Source organism: Sceloporus undulatus, chromosome 4 (assembly GCF_019175285.1).
Source record: "Sceloporus undulatus isolate JIND9_A2432 ecotype Alabama chromosome 4, SceUnd_v1.1, whole genome shotgun sequence".
NCBI classification, from domain to species: Eukaryota; Metazoa; Chordata; class Lepidosauria; order Squamata; family Phrynosomatidae; genus Sceloporus; species Sceloporus undulatus.
The window spans coordinates 48,588,400-48,614,291 of NC_056525.1; the positions used below are offsets into that span (position 1 = coordinate 48,588,400).

A 25,892-nucleotide genomic window follows, 5' to 3' on the forward strand; every position below is an offset into this window, starting at 1 on the left:
CATCTGTGTGTCATCAGTGACGTAAGCGGCAGCCTGGCTTGGGAACTATGTGTGTGTGTGTGTGTGTGTGTGTGTGTGTTTAAAATAAATTGATAGAAGATTCGATTCATTGGTTTTGCAGCTACTTGCCTCATTGATTGCAAGTAGATGTATAACCAATGAATCAAATCTTCTATCATTTTTTTTAAAAAAAATCATGCTCCCATAGGTCACACCACAAGCACAAAGACAGTGCTGAGAGGGTGGATCTACCAAAAACTGAGGAGGGATGTTAAACTGAACTAGTGAATTCACGTGAATGCGTTCTGGCCCCACTTTCTTTTCATTCGAAATTAAGAGAAATTCCTCCCATGTGATAAACTCCTTAGCTAAAAGTTTTCACTGCCCATCCTATCTGTCTTTCTCTCCATTTCCTCCTCCCACCCACAATTCTTGCATGATTTTTCTCCTTCTCTCCCATCTCCTTCTTCCTCATTTCCTAGTCCCTTGCCTACTTCTCATCATTTTTTCTATTTATCCCCGTCCCAGTTCTCTCTCCTTCCTTCCTTCCCCCTTCCCTCCACACTATCAGAGGGGCAGTGAATTCTCTACAGGCTTTACTCTGAACTTCAAAAGTGGTAGCCAGAATGCATAACCTTTTGGGGAGGAAGACTGGGGCACAAAAGGGTTGGAGCTGCACTTTGTTCCCCTTTTACATTTTTAAAAAATAGGAGCTTGAGGGTCTGTGAAGTAGAGAAAGGAATCCAAGCCTTTCTCCCCACTATTTGCTCTCTGCAACTTGCCTTGTAAGGGAAAATCAAACTTTAAAAATGTATAATACATTTGCCAGTTACAGGTAAGAACTGAAGTGGTCAAGTTTGCTTCTTCTTCTTTTTAAACCTACCAAATTATATAGAATGCTTTCAACAAAACAACAAAAGAGCCTACCAGAAGGATTGTCCCAAACTTCGGGAATGGTATTAAAATGGCAATGGAGATTACTGTAATTCAATGCACTCTATCAAAAAATCCTTACTTGTACGCAAAATGGGTCTGACCTGAGAGTGACTGATCAACCAAAGGATCTTTGGTTGGAGTTGTGGTGGTGGACAAAACACAAAGGTATTTTCTCACAAATGGTGAGGGGAAAGCAGCCCCACCTCCACCCCTGCTCAATCCACAAGACACTACTTGGTGCATATCTTGATGCAGACACCAACCCAGGATGCAGCTGTCCTGGAAAGAGCAAATTTCATTTTTAATTTTTTTTTATTTCATGGCACATTAATTCAACAAGCAATAAACAACATCTCATTTCAACAACAACAACAACAACAAAAGATCAAAACCACAACAAAACAACAAAAATATTGTGGAGTTGCTTCTCCATTATGCAGTTCATTACATTTTTAAAAACATATTTTTATTTCATTTTACAATATTTATTTCATTGAATCGTATAACTTTAGAGCTGGAAGACACCACAATGTCCAACTAGCCCAGTCCGCTCTCATGTAGGAATACCCAGCTAAAGCACTCCTGAAAACTATCCATCCAACCTCTTTTTAAAGACCTCTCTGTTGAAATTCTGTTGTTTCTGTTAAAGACCTCTCTATTCTTAGTTTGGACCCAGTTCTCCAATCTGTCAAGGTCATTTTGAATTCTGATCCTGCCCTCTGGAGTATTAGCTACATACACATACACAAACACACATTGTGTCATTTGTAAATTTGACAAGCATGCCTTCTATTCCATCAGCTAAGCCATTTAGAAAGATGTTGAACTAGACTTCTAGAACATGCCATCATTTAATGATGTGGCATGATGATTCAGAACAGATAAACATTCTTCACAAGGCACATTATTGAACTGGGAAATTGTCTGAAGATGTAGAGATGGCCACCAACTTCAAAGATTTTCAAACAGGATTAGACAGATTCATAGGGAATGGCCATCACTGGTCACTAGTCATAATAGTGACTGTCTGTGCCACTAATGGTAGTGATGATGACATATAATCATCTGTCTCCAGTACCAAAGGAAGTATGTATCTGTATGCCTATTGGTAGGGAATGGGAGGGTGCAATTGCATTCATGTTTGTGACTTCCCTCGGGGACAGCTGGCTGGCAACTATAAAAATAGAATGCTTGATTACATAGACCTTTGGTCTAATCCAGCTCTTCTGATACTCTCATGTCTCTTACAGAGAAATTAGAATCCTGGAGGGTAGTAAGAGAAATTTCATCAGGAAATAAGGAAAATTACAGAAGGAAAAGAAGAACTCTTTCCTACCACCACCACAGATCTAACCCAGGATCCCTCCCCAAGGGAACTGTCCTTGCCAAAATGAAGATTAACATTCCAGGATTTAGTCTCCCCCTGAATTCCTATGTTGAGTTTTGAGGAAGAAAGAAACACTTGCATAAATCCCAGAAAAGCTGAATTCTCACTAGCAAGAAAATGACCAATGTTTTATCTATAAATTAAAAGATAAAGCCACCCAACCCCACTGACAGTATAAAAATCTTAGTCTCAGTCAGACATCGGCAGAAATGGAGAAACAGTTCCACAGTTATGTTGTGTGTGCATGTGAGTGTGTGCCTTCAAGTCAGCTCTCAACATATGTCTTACTTTCATAGGATTTTCTTTGGAATATTCAGAGGTGATTTTGCCAGTTTCTTCCTCTAAACATAACCTACAGCACTTGGTCCTTGATGCTGGTTTCCTTTCCAAGTACTAACCAGGAGTAACCCTGCCTAGCTTTCAAGATGAGACAAGAACTGTGTATTTCAGGTATATTTTGATAGCAATCACTGCTTCCTAGGAGAGGCATTGCTTTGCTGTTTTTCATGTCCTCTTCTCTTCCCTGTTCTGTTCTTCAATGACCTCCATTATTTTCTTTTATTTCTCAGGTTTTCCTGCCTGAAAGAGAAAAGAGGAAAGAACGAAAGCCTGAGAAATAAAAGAAATAAAACTGGAAATAAAAGCATTTTACATTCACAACACATTGCACACCCTCCTTTATTAAATGGAAACCAAAAGAACAACCCGGGAAAGAATGCCACTTTGAGGGAGGCCTGCTTAAAAGTGCTGCTTCTCATTGGCTGATGAGTTTATCTCTTCAGAAATGGCTTTTTTGCATTTGGTGGTGGCAAGAGTTGCACTTCACTATCAGGTCTTTCTTTTTCTAGCTAAAAGCATTACTGTGTCTAATACCCATGCCAGGGTAACTTATTCATTGAAAGATGTGGAGCATCTGTGGCCACAGCATATAGAAAAATATAGATATGCCAGTTAATATTTCCATTGAAATCCATTTTATTTCTAACAATCATAAAGAATAAATAAATTAGTCATGTACAAAGAGAGAGACTTCTATATCCATCTGCATTTATTAAAACATCCGATGCTGAAATTTATAACTAGATACACATCCACATACAGGAGCTTATTGCTTAGTGTTTTAAATTGGCTCCAGCCTCCCAGGTTGCATCCAGGATGCGGGTTGGAGGTGGGGATTATCGCACACTAAATCGCTGCCGAATTGCCAGCCGCCATCAGCCCAGGTCCCAGCCACGCTCCACCAGCACTTTTTAGAAGTTGGGAAGCTTTCTGACTTCTAAAAAGTGCTGGCAGAGCACAGCTTGGACCCGGCTGGGACCCAGGCTGATGGCAGCCAGCGTTTCAGCAGTGATTTAGTGTGCACTAATTCCTGCCTCCATCCTAGATCCTGGCTGCTGCCCAGGAGGCTGAAGCCAATTTAAAATGCCAAACAATTAGTTTGGAGAAAAGATCCTTGATTTTTAAAAAATTATATTATTTAACAAAATTATTATTATTTCAGAGGTTCTGGGCTCTATGCTGTATTCCATACTCAAAACAAAACAAGGCCATGAAGGCCTTAGGGAGATACTAAATAATTTACATAAGAAAGTTAAAGTATTAATATGACCATATGCAAGTATCCCTTTGCAGCACATCTCACAGTTCTAGAGCCTCATTCATGCCATTTATCTTGAGGAGGCCCTCTTATCAACAGTGTTTCAGGGTGAACTATCAAAGAGAGAAGAGACATATTAAACTGTTTGATATGAATTGCTTGCCATTTACTGCTGTAGCAACAAGAATGAGAATTCTGCAAGATGGAAATAAGCTTTCACCTCTCTTCAAAATAAGAGTAATTAAAGCTAGCATGGATAATGTGACAACAAGATTATTACTAATTCAAATGGCACTTTCAATATCTATGTCGGTTTACAAAATTGCTTGTTTTAAAACAAAAAAGTAGAATCCTGGTTTTTATTTTAAAAGGTGATAAATTTTAAAGGCAATAGTAATGAAAGGGGGAAAAGCTGGTATTAAAGACAGATCATAAATGTGTTCAAACATAATTATTAGTGAATACTAATCTAAATTATCATGTGTTACCGAGACAGAGTAGTTGAATATATCTACATTTATGAGACAATAAATGTGTTTTATAAGATACTGAAGTGACTTGGGATATTCCACATGTTGTTTGTCCATCTTTTCCAATGTGACACCCTCCAGCTGTTTTTGAGAAGTTTTCCCATGATCTATAACCTGTTTGCTGTAGCCCAGCCACCTGCTGGGCAGTGGGTTGGGTAAGCCTTCTGTAGAAGAAAACAAACAACTCTCTTGATCAGAGATATTGAGATTCAGTATTCTCAGACTGAATAATTTCTCCTCCCACCGCACCAGACATTAGTCTTGTGTTGAATGATCTTTTCTTGGATGATCTGGTTGTATAATAAACTTGGCATCATTTGGTAGTAAGACTTCCTAGACATAAAACATTAACACTCATATTATAAGTCATTTATTAGGGACAGGAGAACTAATGTGCTTCTCATTCATTTCTCTTAAGAGGTAAATTGGCAGTAGTTCTTTGTTTTTCTTGAAGGTGCATCAGATGGCAATAAAATGTATTGTAGTGGTGGAATGTAGTGGTGGAATTTTCCTGTTATAATAAAAAGCCTTTGAAAGATGTAGTCATTTGGGTTAAGAGAAAATCAGTTTTTTAAATTGAGGTTTGAAAACTAGAAAACTGGAGCAAAGTCATAAAAGTGCATCATGACCTGTAAGGGAAGTTTGCACCAGCAAGGAAGATGTAATATACACAATTTAAGATAAGGAGACATTGTTGATGTTCAAAGGGGAGACTATTGAAGGCTGCTGGATTCCTAAGGGAGGAGTAAAGAGTAAGAAATGTGGTTTTAATGTATGCATGTATCTCTGTTCTGATTGTACGAATTCTGTATGTTTAAATTGTAATTGGCCAATGAAAAGTGATGAAAACCTTTCTTTGTGTAATTGACTATAAGATTAGGCCATTTTGTCTTGTTCTGGGTCTCTCAGTTTTGGAATCTTGAAATCCACTGAGGACATTATTCTTTGCCAGTTTTAAGAATAAAACTTTGAATTTTCAACCTTCTGGGTCCTTTGCCAATTCCTGGTTTCATCACGGACCTGAGGCTTTGTGAGAGAAGGCCCCAGGTGCCTTGGTTCCCATGGTTTTGAGTGTTATCTATAACAGTATATCAAATACATACACAAATCTCTGTCCCACCACTCCCATTTTAATGATTTTTTTTCTTAAAATTATGTATTTTTCTTAAAATCACATATTGAATAAAATAGAGAGCAGGATCAAGTTATATCAGGATGTCAATTTCAGCTGACCTGCTTATCTGACGTGTAAACTACTCTTTTTTAGTTCAAGAAAATATTAAATTTCAGCACTTAATGTAAGCATTACAGCTTCCATGTGTAGGAAAATCAAAGGTCTTTACATCAGGGCTGTCCCTAGCATTAGGCAGAGTGAATTAGAGTGAATTTCAGGTTCAATAGCAGGTGACATATTTCATTCCTCTATTTTATATGTCTTTTCTTCTGAATCTAATCATGCTTTGCACATGATATTTTTGGCATAAAAGTTAAACAAATAGGGTGATAAAATGCAGTCTTGCCTGACTTCCTTGCCTATTGGAAATCATTCTGTTTCTCCATATGCTGTCCTAACAGTAGCCTCTTGTCCCGAATACAGGTTACACATCAGGACAATCAAATGTCGTGGTACCCCCATTTCTTTAAGAACAATTCATAGCCTTTCATGTTCTATACAATCAAAGACTTTCCTATAGTCTGTAAAGCCCAGGCTGATTATCTTTTGAAATTCTTTAGTGTACTGTATTATCCAATGTATGTTTGCAATATAAACCTTAGTGCATTTTCTTTTCCTGAAGCCAGCTTGGACATCTTGCATGTCTCACTTCATATATATGCCAAAATTTGTAGAATTTTTAGCATCACTTTGCTTGCATATATGTACTTTCCATTTTAATCATAGAATCATAGAGTTGGAAGAGAGCAAAAGGGCCATCCAGTCTAAGCCCCTGTTGTGCAAAAATACAGAATCAGTGCTTTCCCAACAGAGGGCCATCCAGTCTTTGCTTAAAGCCCCCGAAGAAGGAGATGCCACTACACTTTGAGGCAGTGCATTTTACTGTTGAACAGCTCTTACCATCAGGAAATTTTTCCTAATGTTGAGTTGGAATCTTTTACCTGTAGTTTGTATCCATTGCTCCATATCTTAGTCACTGGAGCAGCAGGAAACAAGTTTGTGCCTTACCCAATTCCTGATTCCATAACAAATAGGCACATACTTCTGCTCCGATATTCACAATTTTCCAGTCTTGTGATGCCATTCTTCCACTTGCAATTCATACAAAAATGTATATACAGTGGGTCCTTGGTATCAGCTGGGATTTGGTTCCAGGAACTCCCCATGGATACCAAAATCTGTAGATGTTCAAGTCCCATTAAACACAATGACATAGGATGTTATCAGACAAGAGAAATTGGAAGTATAATCCGAACGCAATAATTGGGTTTAACGTTATTACATGATAGACTACCACACACAATTTTGGGCAATGGGAAGTCAGTCCGAACGCAATCATGGGGTTTCATGTTATTGCGTGAGAGTTGATCACACGCAATTTTGGGCAATGGCAAGCTATTTTCGGGCATAGGGAAGTCAGTTCGAATACATTTAGAATTCAAGTAAATTAGCTGAACTAGCAAATACATGTGAATGCGTTCTGGCCTCACTTGTTTTTCATTTGAAATTAAGAGAAATTCCTCCCGTGTGATAAACTCCATAGTGGAATGGTGTCCCTTATATAAAATGACAAAAACAAGATTTGCTTTGGTAATTTACATATTTTTAAAAATATTTTCAAGCTGCGGATACTTGAATCTGTGGATAAAAAAATTCCATGGATACCTACTTACAAAACTGAGAAAAACAAATCTGATAATCTCTAGCTGCTTTCAATATTACTGTGGACACACACTCATCTACTTTTCTCTGTTTCCTAATTTAGAGATAATTGGTCAGATGAGAGGTTCCTTTGTAGACATTTTGAGTCTCACAGCAGATTCTGAAAAGCTGCCATTACCCAGAAGAAATCACACATTAGATTGCACATGAGGGAGATTCAGTGCACATTATAGGTTCTTCAAACCAGCACCAGCCTGGGCAGTATATCTCTAATGCACAAATTCTGTAAGGCTTGCAGTGAACTTGCCAATGCAATGTAGGTGCCACAGGATTGCTCCTGGATTATTGAAGTTTGTGTAAGTGATTAAAAGAGACTTTCTGTCAGGAAACTAGCCTGGAGATAACTCTTGGGAAGATACAGTCAGTAATTTCTCCTGTACCCTTATAAACTGAGATAGTAGTTCAGCCCCAGGTGCTGATGTCTGCATCAGCAGCAAATGTCTAGCATTGTTTACCCCCTCAGACTTCTGAGTGGGTTTTTTGGTTGTTGTTGTCACCATTCAATAGTTAATTGTAAAAAGAATAAATATGGTTTCCTGGACACTCAGAAGGGGAACTGTTTGTGTGTTACCAATACCAAAGTGAGTATGTATAATTTTTTCACCTACTGGCATTAAAAGTTTTAAAACCACAGACTTCTGACAGAGGAAAATACAGAGGGAAAGCAAAGATGCTCTTTCAAGTAAGCCATGTTCTCCTGAAGCTGCATTTGATGCCGAGTATACTGGGAAACTTTCCAGGTCTCAGCTCTCTATACAACAGAGTGGTGTGTGTCTCTGTAATGCTGAGAAGAGAATGCAATTAGCCAAATCTCCCAGGGACCTCCATTGTTTATCTTGTGCAGTCTTATTCATTATTTAAAAAGACAACAGAACACTTCCTCCCATTGAGCTACGATATACAAGCCCCAGGGCTGTGCTGCAGATGAAGTGCTTTTTATCATATTGGGGAATTTCTATGGGACTAGTAGAAGAAGAAGGGGACAGAACATGCAAGCTTTCAGATGCAGACAGCCCTTTTTTGGTGCTATGTAGAGACATAGGCGCTGGCTGTAGGATTCTGGGAGTTATAGTCCCAATTTTTCCTAGACCTGGGTCTGATAGATGAACTTGGATAATGATAGATGAACTTCCCAAAATGGCCCCTCACAATGTATTGGACTACAACTCGCTGGGAGGCCACATGAATAACCGAAAAGAATACTAATACCCAAACTGGCTGGAAGTCTACTTCGGGTTCTCAAAAATGGGTATTCTTGATGGTAAAATGGTACAGGGAGGCTATGAAAACCCATTTTAAAAGTAAATAGTTACATCTGGAGATTCTAGGAACAGCAATTCATTGTCTCTCTCTTTTTTTTGTCCAGACAAAGGTCAGACGGGGGGTTCTGGAGGAGTTGAAAGTGACAAAGTATCCTTGGAGCCACTTTGCCCTTCCCAGGACTATAAACATGCTGGCTGAGAGCTGTAGTGCAATAAGAAATGGCTGGCTAGGCTTACAATTGTGTAACCATTTCCATGACTGTGATACTATTGTCATAATCATAAATGCCCCTGAAACCCATGTTAAAATTCAGTCAGCTGTCCCAAATAACTGAGTTCTGTGGATGGAACTGTTTCCTGCTGTTTCCTGCCTGGATTGTGTAAGCAGGCTATTCCAAATCTCAAAAACCAGGTAACCAGATGAGCTGAGATCAGATCTTCTATCTCATCTCTTCTGTAATGAAGCAATTTGGGTTGTGTGTTTGTTAAGATGAAAATTTTAAGTTCTTGTTAATGTTTTAGTTATCCTTTTTCTTCAAGCCTTGTTAATTTTTAAATTATGGCTAACTCTGAAGTGGGATCTGTGATCAAATGGAATAGTCATGGTGGAGAGGGCTTGTCTTTAAAGAAGAGCATGTATAGCAAATTATGTTCATAGTAGGTCTATTTTAGAACAGATGTGAGCTGCTTAGAGATTCTCACACAAGCACAGCTAACTAGTAAGTATAGGTCTGAAGTGGATCCTTTTAAATTGCTATTCTGGGGAGGATGGAGTACTTTTTAAATGCTTAAGGAAACAGTTTGCATGAATAAGATGGGTGTACCCTGTTAACAGATGTTGCAATATTATCCACATTTATAGTCTGAAACATAAGAAAATTAAGAAAAAATATTTTCCACATGGCAGATCATTAGAATCCTAAAAGTGCTTATTACTATTATCCATAGCTGTATATGAATACATATGAACCTGTATGACCAGCATTCCCAGGATGACTGACAAAAAAGTTAAAAATAGAAATACTATATTGCAAAACACTGGTGCCTTGTGAAATGACATGCTGTGGAATGTAGTTCTTCAGAATACTTGTGTTCATAGGTATCCTAAAGCATGCATTTCACCACACATATTTGGTAGGATTCATGCTGAAAGTCAAAATCAACATTCAGAATCAACATTCACCACAGATTGCACTGAGTCAAGCTATAGCAGTGGTATTATGATTAACAGACAAAATAAATTTATAAGGTCTACCATTTTAACAAGGATACTTTCACAGAGATTACAGCAAGGATGCTGGTGATCAGCCAATGTCTTTCTCATGGAACAATGGTGTTGTTTCTGCAAAATAATTCAAAGCATTAAGATTACTAGCAGAACCTTTCCTTCCCACATAGATGGATGAATTGTCTTCCAAAAGTCTCAAGATAGTATGTAGTGGGATGGGGAACAGTGGGTGGTGAAATCATCTGAAGACCTCATCTGAAGACTCAATAATGCCAGGGGATAGTCTGTATCCTGACACCATTATGCCCCTATCCTAAAGCACTGGTTGGAAGGTCATTCTGTGTGTCCTTTCACCATCTGGGGAATGCCTGCACCAAGTGGAGGCAGATCTTCAACTAAAGCACTGGCTGGAGGAGAACTTTTACTGGTATTGATCACAGCAGGCTTGATGTTTCTTCATCTTCTACTGACAAGAAAATTAAAGAGAGGCAAAGTGGATTCAACTAGCATCAGGAATGTAAAGAATAAATGATGTCAAAAATTGTTCTATACATCAACTTGAAAAAAAATTGTCAACTTCAGTCAGATTATTCATATTTGAAGGGGTTTTTTTTGTGGAAATGTGATTTTGCACAGAAAATATTGGGGATTTGGAGAGTTTTACAAAATACACTTCCCTTTTTGGCAAACATATTTTTGTACAAAAGAAATTCACAAAAAAAATGTCCAAGAGAAAAAAAAAAGATGTCAAAATGCACAAAACTCTTGTCATCTTGCCCAACAGGGAGATCACTTTAGAAATTCTCCATTTTAGCATGTGAGAACAAAATAATTGAAGATGTACATCCCTTGCTAACACTTCAGGGAGCAGGTTGAGTCCCAGTTTAAAAACTCAGTTATTGCTGTGAAGTGTCAACTCATTATATAATCAGGTTGACTCCTATTTCATCTTCCAAAATTGGGAAGGCAAAGGAGGAATGAAGCAGATCCATCCAGCATTTTAAGAAGTCAGCTCTGCCCTGAAGATTTTACAGGACTACATTTTTTAAACCTTCTTACGCATTAGCAACTACAGTTGTGCTGAAGTGCATGATCTTTATTTCAGGAGTGGGGGTTGGAATGAGAAAAGTGTTGAGGATAATTACACAATTATTTTCCAGAAAACCCTATTTATTGGTCTGGCTTATCATTATGATCTATTAGAGGAGCAGCAGACAGTTTCATTTCCCATGCCCTTTCATTATTAAAGTCAACAAACAAAATGTAAAAAATTAAATAATAAAAAAAATGAAGTGATGCCAGAATGCAGTCAACAGTCCAGCAAATCTGCAGTGACTTGGACAATGCCCCAAAGGAAGTTATATTATGTCACAATGTTAAAGAGTTCTCCAAAAAGCATCGAGGCAGCCTTCTATTCTTTTTGGGTAGCAACCTTGAGAACAAACAAATTTTCCCATTTATAAATGGAGTTCTCAATTTATAAACTTTCCAATTAATTTTTGAAACTAGCAAAAGTCAGAATTCTACAGCTACAACAACAGTTTAAAAATCAGCCAATTTAACAGATGCTAAGAATTAAGGAGGAATTGAAAGGGCTGTACTGTGAGCTTTCTACATGAAGTACTGCCTGTTTTTTTTTTGTGTTTTTTTGGGCAGGGCTATTCGATATTGACAAGTGAAGAAAACTCATGTGTCAAACAGCTGAAAAAGATTGTGATTTATCTATGGTCATGGCTAGACTAAGCTAGATGACTAATTTAGCTTCTATCCATTCCACCAGATTCACACCTGGTCCACATATAGATGAAATGGCAGAAAGTAATAAAATGGACTATCCCAGTTCAGACTCCAAGTGGGTAGATGGAGCACATTTTTAAAGTGACCCTAGGTGCATCTACATTGTATAAACAAGACAGTTTGACACCACTTTAACTGTCATAGTTCCATCCTACAGAATCCTGAGATTTGCAGTTTTGTGAGGTACCAGCACTCTTTGGCATAGAATGCTAAAGATGTTGTAAAACTACAAATCTCAGGATTCAATAGGATGGTGCTACAGCACTTAAAATAGTGCCAAACTCATTATTTCTCCAGTCTAGATGAATCTCTACACTAGATATTGTAAGTTCCCACAAACGGAAACCAGCACAACAGGCAAAGAGGTTGGACTTTCCTACCAATGTGATAATTTTTCTACTTGGAGGGAGCTTTTTTAAAAATTAAAAAATGGTATTCCCCATCTGTTGTGAGAAGTGGCACCATTCATTCTGCCACCTCATTTGCCATTTTGTTCTACTGCAGTTGACCCAAACTAGAGCCTTTGAAATGCTACATTTTGGGGAATATAACTCATATGCTGGCTGAGAAATTCTGAGATTTATAGCGAAAGATGTTTTTCCCCAAGCTCTGGTAAGAAATGTTGGAAGCTGAAATAGAAAAAACAAATGTCTCCCACCTCCAGAAAGTATAATTTTAATTTACATAACTGACAATTTGTTGGCCCTTAAGGGATGCATTTTCTGCCTGAAGAAACTGTTTTGTACTGTCAGGCAACGGAATCCACCCTGACAAAGTGGCTTATGACAAATAACATGGCTCTGTCACTATAATTCTGGACAAGCCCTTTGGCTTGATGGTACTATGTACTAGAGGAAAACTTCAGATTGCCCGGGGACACAGGAAGTTGCTTTATACTGAGTCATACCACTGATACACTTAGCTCAGTAGTAGTACTGCCTACCCTGAGTGGCAGCTGTACTCTACATGGAAAATCTGAGGACTGGACTTTGAAGCTTTTGCATCATTCACAACAAAATTTTTGTGGATTTCTTTCCACAGAAGTTATGTTTTTCACACTGTACCTGCATTTTCTAGCACATATTCTTTTTGCTGATGCTTTAAAAGTTGCTTTATTATTATTTCAATCTATTTTTTTCAGACCATAGGAAACAATGTTTGGTGTCAAAATACCCATCTTGCAGTGACAGCCTTCCTTCCTTTTTTTTCTTCCAAAAGGCATTGTGGCAATTTTTATTTTGACATTTCAGTGTGGAGGCATCTTGTTTTCAGGATCTTTTTGACATCTTCATATTGCTGTTTTCCAGTTCAGTATGGTATGGTTTAAATTTTCATACTGCCCCTTTTTGTGTGCTCCATGTTGATTGTAAAAGATATCAAAAAATATATAACTAAACCCTAGCATTCCTTTCTGTACACTGATACACTGGTGCCTCGGGATACGAAATGATCGGGTTACGAAATTTCCGGGATACGAAAAAGTTGGATTGGCAAAAACTGTTTCGGGTTACGAAATATTTTTCGGGTTACGAAATTCATTTCGGCGCAAAATTCAAATGCTGCAAAGTGCAGCTATAGGCTTTCCAGTGCTAACGGAAAGCCTTTTCGGGTTACGAAATTTTCGGGTTACGAAAGGAATGGAGGAACGAATTAATTTCGTAACCCGAGGCACCAGTGTATTAGCAAAACTCAAATGACAATCAATTCTTTCTGTTTGACAAAGGCTGTAGAACATTGAATTAATATTTGCAATGGCCACAAAAACGTCTATTTAGTGGCTGGATAAAATGACACATTTTCCAAGATTAAAAATTCGTAGACGCTGTTTTCAATCAGCTAGGTGTATGCTGTAGTTTTCAAAAGCCCAGAAAAGATGTAGAATGTAGCACTAGACCTGGAAGTTTTTAAAGCAAAATCTTGATGTCTGAAGTGAAATAAATTATACCCCCCCCCCCAAAAAAAGCAAAGCACACATATGTGTTGGCATTGCTCCACATGTTACAGAATCCAGCCTTGCTCATAACAGAATGTTGGCTAGCTTGGCACAGAATTTTGGTTTTGTTTTCTTCATAAAACGTTAAGTCAAACAATCTTAACCATAACCTGTGCATCACATTTTTGGGAATAGCTGAAAAGGCTTTAAAAATAACAAAAGTGAATTATTATTTTGCAAACCTGTTTGAATAGATTGCTATACTGGAAAGGATTGTACATGCTCATTTCTTAATCCTCATTTCTAAAACTTGGGAAAAGTGTTATTGTTGTTGTATTTGTTGTTGCTGTTTAACTACAACTCCCAGATTTTCCCCAGAAGACCACGAATTATTTCCCACTCTAAGAGACAAGAACTCAATATACTGTGCAGTGAATCTGATCAGTTGGTCCTTAACACCCTTCTATTATTCTGTTGTATTCAAAATCAGAGTGATGAAGTTGTAAGGAGGATTTCCTTCCTGCTTCTGATATTGAGGTACTATATTGCAAAGAAAGAACCACTTTAAAGGAGGAGATATTATTCCAAATTAACACCAGGAACAAGGGCAGAATAATGTGTATATATTGTAAAACGGTTTTTCTCTATATATATTATCCCATGTTCAACCTTCTTTTAGCTGGCATGGCTAAACACCTAGTTTAATCTTTTTTTTAAAAAAAAATGGTCATGAAGGAGTTTGAAGGAATCAGATCATTCCAGCAGAATCAGAAAAGGTTTGGGGTGTGAGATTGGTTTTTTCCTCTTCACAATCGTCTATATTTCTTTTCACTAGCAAGGCAAGTGAGGGGGGGGGGGAATAGACACCATTTTGAAAATCTCTATCCATGTTCTTTTGGGAGTCTCACATACTTTTTTTTCTTTTCTCCCCCTCCCCTGCTTTCCACCTTGTTTCTTACATCTCGACCCTCTTTCCCAACACCCCTGTTTGTCACTGTTGTCGTATCCTGACTTCTAGAGCTCTCCATCAGCCTTCTTGCAGTGATAGTTATTGTATGTGGACTGGCTCTGGTGGCAGTTTTTCTCTTTCTCTTTTGGAAGCTGTGCTGGGTGCCTTGGAGAAACAAGACCATCTCAACTAATATCCCTGACTCCCAATACACAGCAGAACACAACAAAGAGACCATGGCTGACAAGTTAAAGGATACAGGGACTCTTGGCTTCTTAGAGGCAGCTGTGAAGATCAGTCACACATCTCCAGATATTCCAGCTGAAGTACAGATGTCCATGAAAGACCATCTCATGAGGCGCACACGGATACAAAGACAAACAACAGAGCCTGCATCATCGACCAGGTGAGTGCTGAATTATCCTTGAATTTCTATCTGTTCATGTCATTTTTACAGGAAAGTGATGAAAATGGAGGAAGTTCTTCACAAAGATCACAGAGATTAGTAGTCACTTTCCTGCCCTGCCCTACTTTCCTGGGCTACTTTTGCTTCTTAGTCCCCATCTATTCTTCAGATGTAGATGTAACTCCAGCAACTAAGGTAGACATATAATGTATAGTGAATGCTCAAATGTTTATATCTGTATTTTGCTCTATAGGTTATTTCTGCTCTTTATCTCTTTACCTTCTGTTGCTGGCAAGAAATGTGTACCAATCAAGCACTTCAAGATAAATTAGATATGTTTTTATAGCTGTAATGGAGAGCTAAAGAGACACACCGGTCAGGAGATTAAACAATATTTTTATTGTGTCTGTTAAACAAGAACAGAAGAGCAACAGGAATTTCCTGACTCCAGCTAGATACAATTAGGTCCACTGTGTAATGATCGTATCCACCTGCAGTAATGGGATAATTTATTTCAAATAAAACATGAACATAATCCATCTGAATGTCACTCAAGGGATGTCACTGTTTTCAAATAGTATAGAGTTACTTCAGTTCTGGATTGAGATGGAATGCATTCCATTGTAGGCTTGTGCTATGCATTTATTTCTCCACCAGGTATGAAGAAACACAGTGAGAGGAACAAAATATAAAAGCAACTAGGAGTTGACATGACTTCCAGGTTTCCTGAGTGCTATAATTTTCTTATTGTTTTTTTTTAGCTTGAATTTGTGGACTTCTAGCCAAAATCTTATGATTAGTCTGAAAAGAGAAGGGGGAGCTATAGAAATGGCAATTTTTCAGGAACAGATTACCAGAAGGACATAACTGGATTGTTATACTAAAAAAACTAGTACATGCAGGTTGTTGTTGTTGTTGTTGTGTCCCTTCAAATCATTTCTGATTTATAGCAACCTGAAGGCAACTTTATCACAGGGTTTTCTTGGCAAAATTTGTTCAGAGATGGTTTGCTTTTGCCTTCTTCTGAGGTTGACCGAATGTGACTTGCCCAAAGTCACCCAGTGGGTTTCCATGGCTGACTAGAAATGCACATCCTGACCTCTCAGGGTCCTAGTGCAATACTCAAACCACTATACCACATTGTCTCTCACATACATTTTTTTTAAATTAAAATTAAAAACTTCACTACTTGGAAATTAGTTTATCTTTTACTTGTTAGACAAAATTATGACAATGTTGCCAACTTTTTCATTATTTCATAAAAGTAATGGTATCATACCTTTGTTACTACAAAAAGGAATACACTGCAGTTAATATCATTACTTGTAAAGTGTTACTTCCAAGTTCTGGAGAATGAAATGCTATTTACATGCTTAATAGTAGTTCTAACTGTCCAGTGTAACGCTCTGGAGGTACTATATAAGGTATGTTTCATGCTGTCATACCTGGAGTTTCAATCAATAATTCCACCATGAAATCATTTTTTAAAAAAGCAAATAGCATTGAGAAGGCAGTTGGAACTGTTTTAGAGAGGATCTATGAAGAACAACAAATAAAATATTTCCTGAAGAAATTAGAGATTAAATATATTGGTCTTGCTTTCTGCATTTCAACTGTTTGATAAGGGCTTTGAAAGACAGGATGAGATTCACATACAACATTTTCTTAATGCAAACTAAATTAACATGATCGAGTTCTTGCCAAGTTACAAGAGGTATGAAGCAGGATTCCCAAAGAGCTATTTACTAAGAAAGTTTGGGGCATTGGGAAAATTAGCATCAATACTGGAATCCTATAATCTAGGAAATTTCCTAATATTATTTCCCTCATTTTTCATTGTTATACATGGTGTATATTGTTATATATAAAGGTACATTCATTGCTATGAGCAATAAGTTATTTTTTGTCTATTATACTCATTCATCCCAGTTAGTGAGAGCACCATATAACTGTCAGGGATGATGGGAGTTGTAGCTCTTCACCTCTGGCTCGAACTCACCACCTTGTTACGCACCGGCGCTGACCAGTTTTGGCCAGTGGTTAAAGCTTTGCTCTAAAGCAGCAGAGTTACAGAGAATAGGCTGAAGACCCTGACAAACTCTCCAAGCCTTCTCACTCTTGCTTCCACAGAAGTCTTCACCCTTCTTCAGGATCCAGCTGGCTCTTGTAGCTTCACCCAAGACACCAGACAACTCAGTAGTCTTATATAAAAGATCTACTTTATTCTACTATATACAGCTCCAAAACTATCCAATACAACTCCTCACTACTACCCACAAAATACATTGGGATTCATAGCCATTATTATAGTCATTGCAAAACACCACCCACACTTGTCAGTTTCCACCCAGTGGGCGTGTGCAACCATTCTCATTGGTTCTCTTGGTTCATCTCACAATTAATGATTTCATCATCTCACCTTGTCCACTTTAACAATTCTCAGGTGTGTTCAATTATCCACTTTGCATTTTTGTCCTTGGCATTTAGGACTTGTTAATTACATTACCTTTTACACCTGTGTGGCTTCTAATTGCTTTTGCTGAGTCATCCTGACTCTCACATACAAGTTTTATTTCTTTCACTGTATATCCCATGTTGCTTTTTTCCTTAACATTTCCTAACATTTATTCTCATAAGGCAAAGCAGAATTTTGACATTCAATGATAATGGCTGTGACTAGATTTTTTCACACCTCTGGCTGGGATAAGTGCAATGTACGTAATTTATAGCTAGCCAAATGGTCGTCTGTTTGGTCCATCATGTCGTCAAATCCTTTTTTAATCATATAGTGTTGCAAGTGAAGAATTACTATTATTAGTGCGAGAAAACTAGCCATGTTCTGGTCTGTTGCATTTTTTAAAAAATGAAGAATGCATTTATAAATTAATAAATATTAAACAGTTCTTACAATCTGAAGGAGTAGGAGCTGGTTCAAAAAATATAGACCTCAATAAGATAGCTTTTCCGAGGATTGGTTGCCTTTGGTCTCAGAGATTTGCATCAATCCACATGCCATTGGCCCTACTAAGTGAGGCTGATCGGAGCTGTAGGACAAACATATCGTGGGCCAAAGGTCTCCTGCCCTTCCTGTAAAATGTTATGCAGGACTTACAAGGGACTTATTTCTCAATATATCTGCATACAATTGTGCAGTATTGTTCAGTAAGTATGTTCATTTTTAGGGTTCCACATGAATTTTGCTGTAGTGATTTATGAGCTCTATAGAGGACTCATAACAAAGCACTCAGACAATTGTTTCACAGTGTGACACACACAATGCCCACTTAACTCACAGTACTTTAGGGTCAATATGTTGTCACATAAACCATCTTGCAGTGAAATCAGCAGAGTCTGGAAAACTATTTTTTTAAAGTATTCAGTTACAGTTATAGGTCAAAATTCAACATCAGGAGTGTGTAGAGTTACATGGAGTTATGTTTCTTTTACACACCCTTGTGTTCAATGGCAACTTTATGCAGTGGGTGATATGCCCAAATATGTGTCTGAATGCACAGACACAAATGTCGAGCCACTTCTGTAGGGGAAAGTATATACGTGTAAGACACCAACAGGATTCTTGCTGAAGTTCTTAGCCCTCCCCCCCTCCAAAAAAAATAGTTATCATTTTCTAAAGTACATTTTTGTGTTTTTCCTGCTTCTTGGAAGTGAGTGTGTGCACATGCTGTGTGCCTTCAAGTCATTTTCAAATCATGGTGATCTTAAGGCAAACCTATCATGAGGTTTTCTTGGCAACATTTGTTCAGAAGAGGTTTACCATTATCTTCCTCTGAGGCTGAGAGAGTATAACTTGCCCAAGGTCACCCATTGGGTTTCCATGGCTGAGCTGGGAATCAAACCCTGGTCTCTAGAATCACAGTCCAACACTCAAACCACTATGCCATACTGGCTCTCTTATTCTTGGAAGCACTTAAAACAATTATTTTTAGCTGTCCTTTTTTTAAATTCACCCAAATGCAGCAGTCTGATACAGATCAAAAGCCAGTGTTTGAAACATGTAGTATACCTCTGAGACTCTGAGACAGTGGTCTGAGTGTTGGGCTACACTGGGAGACCAGGATTCAGCTATCCACTCAGCCATGGAAAACCATTCTCAGCCTCAGAGGAAGTCAGACACTCTCAGCCTCAGAGGAAGGTACGGACAAACCCCCTCTGAACAAATTCTGCAAAGAAAACCCTGTGATTCGCATGCCATAAGTCAGAAATGACTTGAAAACACACAACACAACAAAATATACCCCTGCCACAACACCTACAAACACAACAACATCAAAGTATACCTTGCCATCATGTAGTAAGGCCATATTACAAGGGTGTGGCTATAAATGTAACTTCAAAAATCTTTTTTTAAAACTTTAAACTTTAAAACTTTAAACAAGAAGTGAAATTATTCCTGAATAAATTACATATACAATGTAATTTAGTTATGCCTTCTTGTTAAGGAAGAGAAATAATTAAAATTAACACATTTGTAGAGTTACATCTAAGGTAGATTAATCTGCAAATTACTGTGATAAAACTGGGAAGGTTTGTAGTAGTGCAGAGATCTAGTTGTAGTCTGTCAAATCCTAAAATTTTGTCTGTCACTGTGAGCCACTTCTCCTGCAGAAGTCTGTAGCAATCCTCTTATCTTGAATATCTTCTTGATACTTTGTAAATCACTGAGTGATCTCACACAAAAGGGCTGTTACACTAAACCTTTGGCTGACATACACTTCCTGGCCCTGGAAGATACACCCCCCCTCAATGCTGGTCTCTGCCAAAGGTTGCTTTGATAGTGAACCAGCTGACATACTATGCCAGTCTCCCCATGGGACCTTGATCTTCACCAAAAGATTCAAACCCTGTTACAGTGACTTGACCTCATTGTGTCAAGCTGTCAATATGCTTGTGGCCACTTTAATTTTGTTAGGACTCAGGGAGGCAGGGAGACATATCAGTGACGTGGCAGACTGTCAGATGGAATTACAGCCTTTTGCTCTCTTTCTTGCTTATGTGGCTCAAAGCAGGAATAATTAGATAAACGGAATTGACATATCACTCACTGCACTGGCTTAGGGGGAGCTGCATCTCAGTGTTCAAGATCAGCCATTGCCTCAGGGCCACACATTCACTCAGATCTCAAATGGAGGGCTGGTACATGGGGAGGATTCATTACAATGAAAGTCAGGATCTTTAGAGATCTGGAGACTCTGAGAATCCCCTTTCCAAGGGTCATTGACACTAATCTCTCATTTGCATCATCTTTCAGCTGATATAGGGGATAGCTTTATCTTTGTTGCACTTAGACATATGGTAAAGGAGGAAGATATATCCAGATGTCAGTCAGGGCAGGATTTGCCCAGTTAATTTTCCTGCTTTTTGACACAAAACCAGAAGAAGAGTCTTGCTGATTCAGTCTATCTAAACCAACATCTCATTTCAAATCTGATCAGTTCTGTTAAGGCAGCAAGTAAAGCATGACATCTTGTTTGCCCTCCAGTAACTAGGATTCAGGCCTAAATACCCTAAAGCAGTGCTTCTCAATTATTTTCTGTCATGCCCCCCCAGGAAGAAGAAAACATTTCGCGCCCCCCCGCGACTGTAAATAGTATCATTTGTATATAAAATTGTTATAAGTACATCTCTGCATAACAGAGCCTCGCCTTTATAAAGTCTCGCGCCCCCCTGGGGGGGCCCGCCCCACTATTTGAGAAAGGCTGCCCTAAAGTCACCAAATCCCATCTGATCTTGGAAGCTAAGCAGGGTCAACTCTGATTTGTACTTGAATGGGAGACCACCAATGAATTCCAGATGCTGTGAGCTATATTTCAGAGGAAGGAACTGGCAAAACCACTTTTGAGTATTTCTTGCTTAAGAAAACCCTGTGATAGTCCATAAGGTCACAATAAGTTGACAGGTGACTTGGAGGTGCATAGACACACAACTGGGATTCAGAGGCATAATGCCTCTCAACCTGAAGGTTATATCTAGCCATTGTAGTTGATTTGGCCATTGACAGAATTATCTTCAATTAATTTATCTAGACCAGTCATCATTAGAGCTTAGAAAATATACTTTTTTGGACTACTGCTCACAGAATTCACTAGAGGGATTCAAGGATTTGTAGCAGAAAAAGGAACTTCTCGAAGTGCTAGCATTCTCTGATTTGGTGCCAGTATAACATGGGAGTCTTCGTTCAGCACACCAGAAGGGCATCAGTTTGGAGATGGCTGAGCTAGCACATAAATTAATATCTTAGCCAGCACATCTTATAGTAACTGATGCTATTATTAATTCTTGAGTGTATGAAACAATAATATTACCTTCCGTTGTTTATTCTTTTCTTCATCATTGAAAGACTAAGTTAAAGCAGCCAACCACTTGAAGCAGGAAGCAAACCACCACTTTCCAATATTCGTGTTGTCCACACTGCTGCCATGCCCTGCAACACAGATATAGTCAACCAGTCCTGGAGATTAAGGCATCAGGCTTCACTTTTGGAAGGGAATGTGGGCTCCATATCCTTTCTACCACAGAAGGATTAGGAAAAGAGGTTTCTATGGCCGAGTAGGAAATAGAACCTTGATCTCACAAGTCATAATCCAGTGCTCAAAACATTACACCACGTTGGCTTTCTTGAGTGTTTTCAGCTGTTTTAAATCATGTTTTTAAAAATAATACTATTATTTAATTCTTTTTTAACATTTGCAAAATAATGTTTTACCTTAATCAGTTTAAAATTGTTGTAAACCACTCATTTTGGCAGAATGGTGGAATATAAATTTAATCAATCATCCAAACCTTTATACCACATTGACTGTCCTGTATACCTGCAATTCTTTCTTTGAAATTTCTTTAGTCATTCACATCCATTAAATTTACTCACAGAAGATATTAAAAGAGGAGGTTGTGAATATAAAATTGTTTCAAATTCAATTAGAAAAGTTCTTCAGGAACTCACAACTTATAGAGTAGCACTTGCTAGAACTGTGAGAAAATGTCACTGCAATACAGTCTTCAACCCACAGTTTGGAAATGTTTAATTTTTTTGTACTATTTTTTGAACTCACCAGCTAACATGGCTACTGACCATGTTGTCTGGAGAATTCTGGAAGTTGTAGTCCATAAACCTGTGTAAACTAGGCATTCACTGGGAATTGTGATGCAACAGGAAAATAAATATCTGTGGCCTTTTTGCTGAGTGTGTTTTTTCTCTTCCCTTTTTATTTATAAAATATGGACAGTGTGGAGGAACTCCCATCCCAATGGCTGGGAAGGGAAATGGGTTGAGAAATGATGGGAAAATTTTTAGAATTACTTTCTCCTATATTCGGTTTTTAGAATCCTCCAGTACCCTGTGTTCTGAATATGAAGAAACTTGTGAAATTGTTTTAAAATGAAGTGAAAGGAAATTTTGTGCCATCTGCACGTCCAAGTTCAATGAGTAGAGCTATTTCTGGCACAGAGGGTACTACAGTGGATCTTTGTTATCCGCTGGGGTTTGGTTCCAAGATCCCCCGTAGATAACAAAATCTGTGTATGCTCAAGTCCCATTAAATATAATGACATAGCAAAATGGTGTCCCTTATAAAAAATGGAAAATCAAGGTTTGATATTTGAAATTTATACTTTTTTTGGACATTTTCAAACCGTGTATGCTTGAATCCGTATATAAAAAATCCGTGTATAAGAAGGGCCAACTGAAGAAGGGTGGATTTGGTGCTGAATTGGCCATACATCATCCAGACAGTTTACACCAGAATGGGGGATTGTGCCCTGCATCGTCCTGACTTATCTCTATGAGGACAGGGGAAGGACATGTTATTTGGCCTGTGCAGACATAGCCTATGACATTAATAGCATGTAAACTTCTCTCTCCCACAGTGGTTTTAAAACTGGGTAATAGGTGAGTGTTTTACCACATGGAGATGCATAAACAACCTTCTCCATCATTTCAAAATTATCTTTTGGGAATCATTTTATTTTTGCAGTTATTATGTACCTTCAAGTCAACTCAGAATTATGACAACCCTATTGTAGCAATTTTCTTGGCAAAATTTATTCATGAGGTTTGTCATTGCCCTCTTCTTAGGCTTTAGAGACTTGCCCAAGGTTACCTAGTGGGTTTCTATGGCTGAGTAGGGATTTAATCACTGGTCTCCCAACATCTTAGACAAACCACTACATCATGCCTGCTCTTATCTTTTTGTATATCTGATCTATATCTGTGCATTTGTTCCTCCATTTTCACGGACTTCAAGTCCATGGTCTCGGTCCTTCCTGGACCGGCAAGCAGGGAGGGATGAAATGGTGCATGCGCCTGCAGCTCTTGCACACAGCCATACGCAGGAGTGCACAGCCATTCAAGCCAATGGGGATTGGATATCTGTGAATTTCCATGGGGGGGGGTCCAGAATGGATCCCCCATGAAAATGGAGGGATGACTGTATGTATTTTCTTCTCTCTCTCTCTGGCCTGTTACAGACAGCCAAAATAAAGCTGCTTCGAGTCACAGTGGAGGTATGGTATTTGAATGATGCATGCGTCCTAAGAGTCCAGAAGTCGCACCAAAGCCACGCTCCAGCCCTAAGGACTGGAGTGTGGCTTTGGTGTGGCTTCTGGACTCTTAGGACGCATGCATCATTGAAACACCATACCTCCACTGTGACTCGAAGCAGCTTTATTTTGGCTGTCTGTAACAGGCCTCTCTCTCTTTCTCTTTCTGCTTCTGTGTGCTTCCCTTTCATTCCCTTTCAACATACCACAAAATACACCAGGAGAGTCTATAGCCATTCATGAAGGACACCAGAAAGATTCACAAAAGGAATAATCAGAATTTCCCCTTGCAGGAAAGTCATCCCACTCCTTCGCTGCAGATTATCTGACAGGAAAAAGCCAGGAGTAAAAGGCATACTCCTGGCATAATTGTGCAATCACACTGAAGATTTTCAGATGATGTCATGCTCATCAAGGACTTATCCCATGAAGATCCAGCAACAAACAATTCATGGGAAAGTCCTGGGAATGGTTTAGTTGCAGGAGAATTCCCAAATCTTCATGGGAGAAGTCTTGGATGAGTGCGATTGTCTGAAAATCTTCAACGCAATTGTGCAATTATGATAGGAGTATGCCTTCTACTCCCAGCTTTTTTTCCTCATCTGATAATTTCCATGGTGTTTGAGTTTGTACAATGAGCAGGCGCATTACAGCCATAGAGGGCAGGCCCACTGTAGGACTGGGAACAAAAGGCATTCTGGTTCCCTAGCAAAACAGATTGTACAAACTTTATAATAATAAAATATAATATATAATAATAAAAGGCGGGGCAATATTTATATTGCCCCGCCTCTCCCTTCGGATCGAGGCGGGTTACTGCTAAAACCATAAATACAATCATAAAATGCAATACTGTAAAATACAATACTTAAAATACAATCACAATCCAGGAACAGTAAAAATTCAAAACATGGTACAGTGGTCAATTACAGGGAATCAATCTGACAGATAACAAGGTGTCTTAATCAGGATCAGGGGGGTATGCCCGCCGGAAGAGCTTTATAAAGAGAGGAGGAGGAAAATGGTTTTGAATTTATTGATTGAGCAGTAATTTGAATCTGATGAGTTTCTTGCATTCATGATCATCAAATTTCCTCTTTCATTGCAAGCAATTGAACTTACAGATGATCAGTTTCTAGCTAGGAAGCTCTAATATAAGTTTATGGTAGCCTCCCAAACTGCAGGAATAGCTCCAGACTCCCCAGGAGATATTTGATGGGAAGCACCCCATCCAGGAGGTATTATTCTCAGTAGCTGTTGGAAGCACTCTAGCCGGGTAGTACGTGTCATATTTTGCATGCAAGAACTCCCCAGCCCAGTCTCTGGTATTTATACTAAGGTGCTAGTCTCTGTGATAGGGCTGGGAAAGATCTCTATTTAAAAGCCTGGAGTCTTGTTGCAAGTCAATATAGACAATGAGTAGGCAAGTAACATCCTGCACATATACTATAGCTCCTGTAATCCCTGATATTTGGTCTTGATGGATGGGGATTATAAAAACTGTAGTCAGAAAGAAGGATTTTTGAGTGTCTGTGCCTGGTGTAGTCTGTACTTTCCTCAGAATAAACAAAGGAATTAAGGAATGGTGGCAAGTGATGCCCCAGGGTTTTGATCCTGTGAGTGCTGACTCTACTACAACACTGCATTCCCATCTGTAAACCATATTTGATTAATGCAGGATTCTAAAAAAGCAGTATGTTCCATCACATTATCCTCTATATCTCAAACTGAGCCAAGGGTTCAGAAAGGAGAGAAGGCCACCTGCTACCATATAAGACACTCTCCTCTTCTTATCTCTTGCAGGCACATTTCTTTCAAGAGGCACCTTCCCAGGCAGATGCATGTTTCCAGCATGGACTATGGCACAGAACTACCACTTGCAGCAGAGCAGCCAACTTGTATTGGCCGAATCAAACCAGAGCTATATAAACAGAAATCTGTAGACTCCGAAGATCCAAAGAAAGAAGCAGAAAAAACTTGTGGGAAAATAAATTTTGCTTTGAAATATGACTATGAGAATGAAACCCTTATTGTGCGGATCGTCAAGGCTTTTGACTTGCCTGCCAAGGATCTCTGTGGAAGTTCGGACCCTTATGTCAAGATCTACCTCTTGCCAGACAGGAAGCGCAAGTTCCAAACACGTGTACATAGGAAAACTCTCAACCCCACCTTTGATGAGTCCTTTCAGTTTCCTGTGCCATACGAGGAGTTGACTGACAGGAAGCTCCATCTTAGTGTCTTTGACTTCGACAGGTTTTCCCGGCATGACATGATCGGGGAGGTGATCTTAGAGAACCTCTTTGAGGCTTCAGATCTTTCTCGCGAAACCTCCATTTGGAAAGATATTCAGTATGCCACAACTGTGAGTATCTGCTGTTGTCATTCGTTTGTAGAAGGAAATGCAGACTATTGCTG

The 25,892-nt window shown here is 38.7% G+C and overlaps 1 protein-coding gene across 2 annotated transcripts in view; it reads left to right on the forward strand.

Moving 5' to 3' along the window:
• SYT6 (synaptotagmin 6) overlaps nucleotides 1–25,892 on the forward strand; it is a 208,004-nt gene that overhangs the window by 92,698 nt on the left and 89,414 nt on the right. Inside the window, exons 2-3 of one of the 2 annotated variants that reach the window (XM_042461406.1) lie at nucleotides 14,585–14,921; nucleotides 25,281–25,839. In XM_042461406.1, the coding sequence (XP_042317340.1) occupies nucleotides 14,585–14,921; nucleotides 25,281–25,839 (896 nt within the window). The remainder of the gene's footprint in view (nucleotides 1–14,584; nucleotides 14,922–25,280; nucleotides 25,840–25,892) is intronic. The other variant, XM_042461407.1, reaches the window with a different exon arrangement.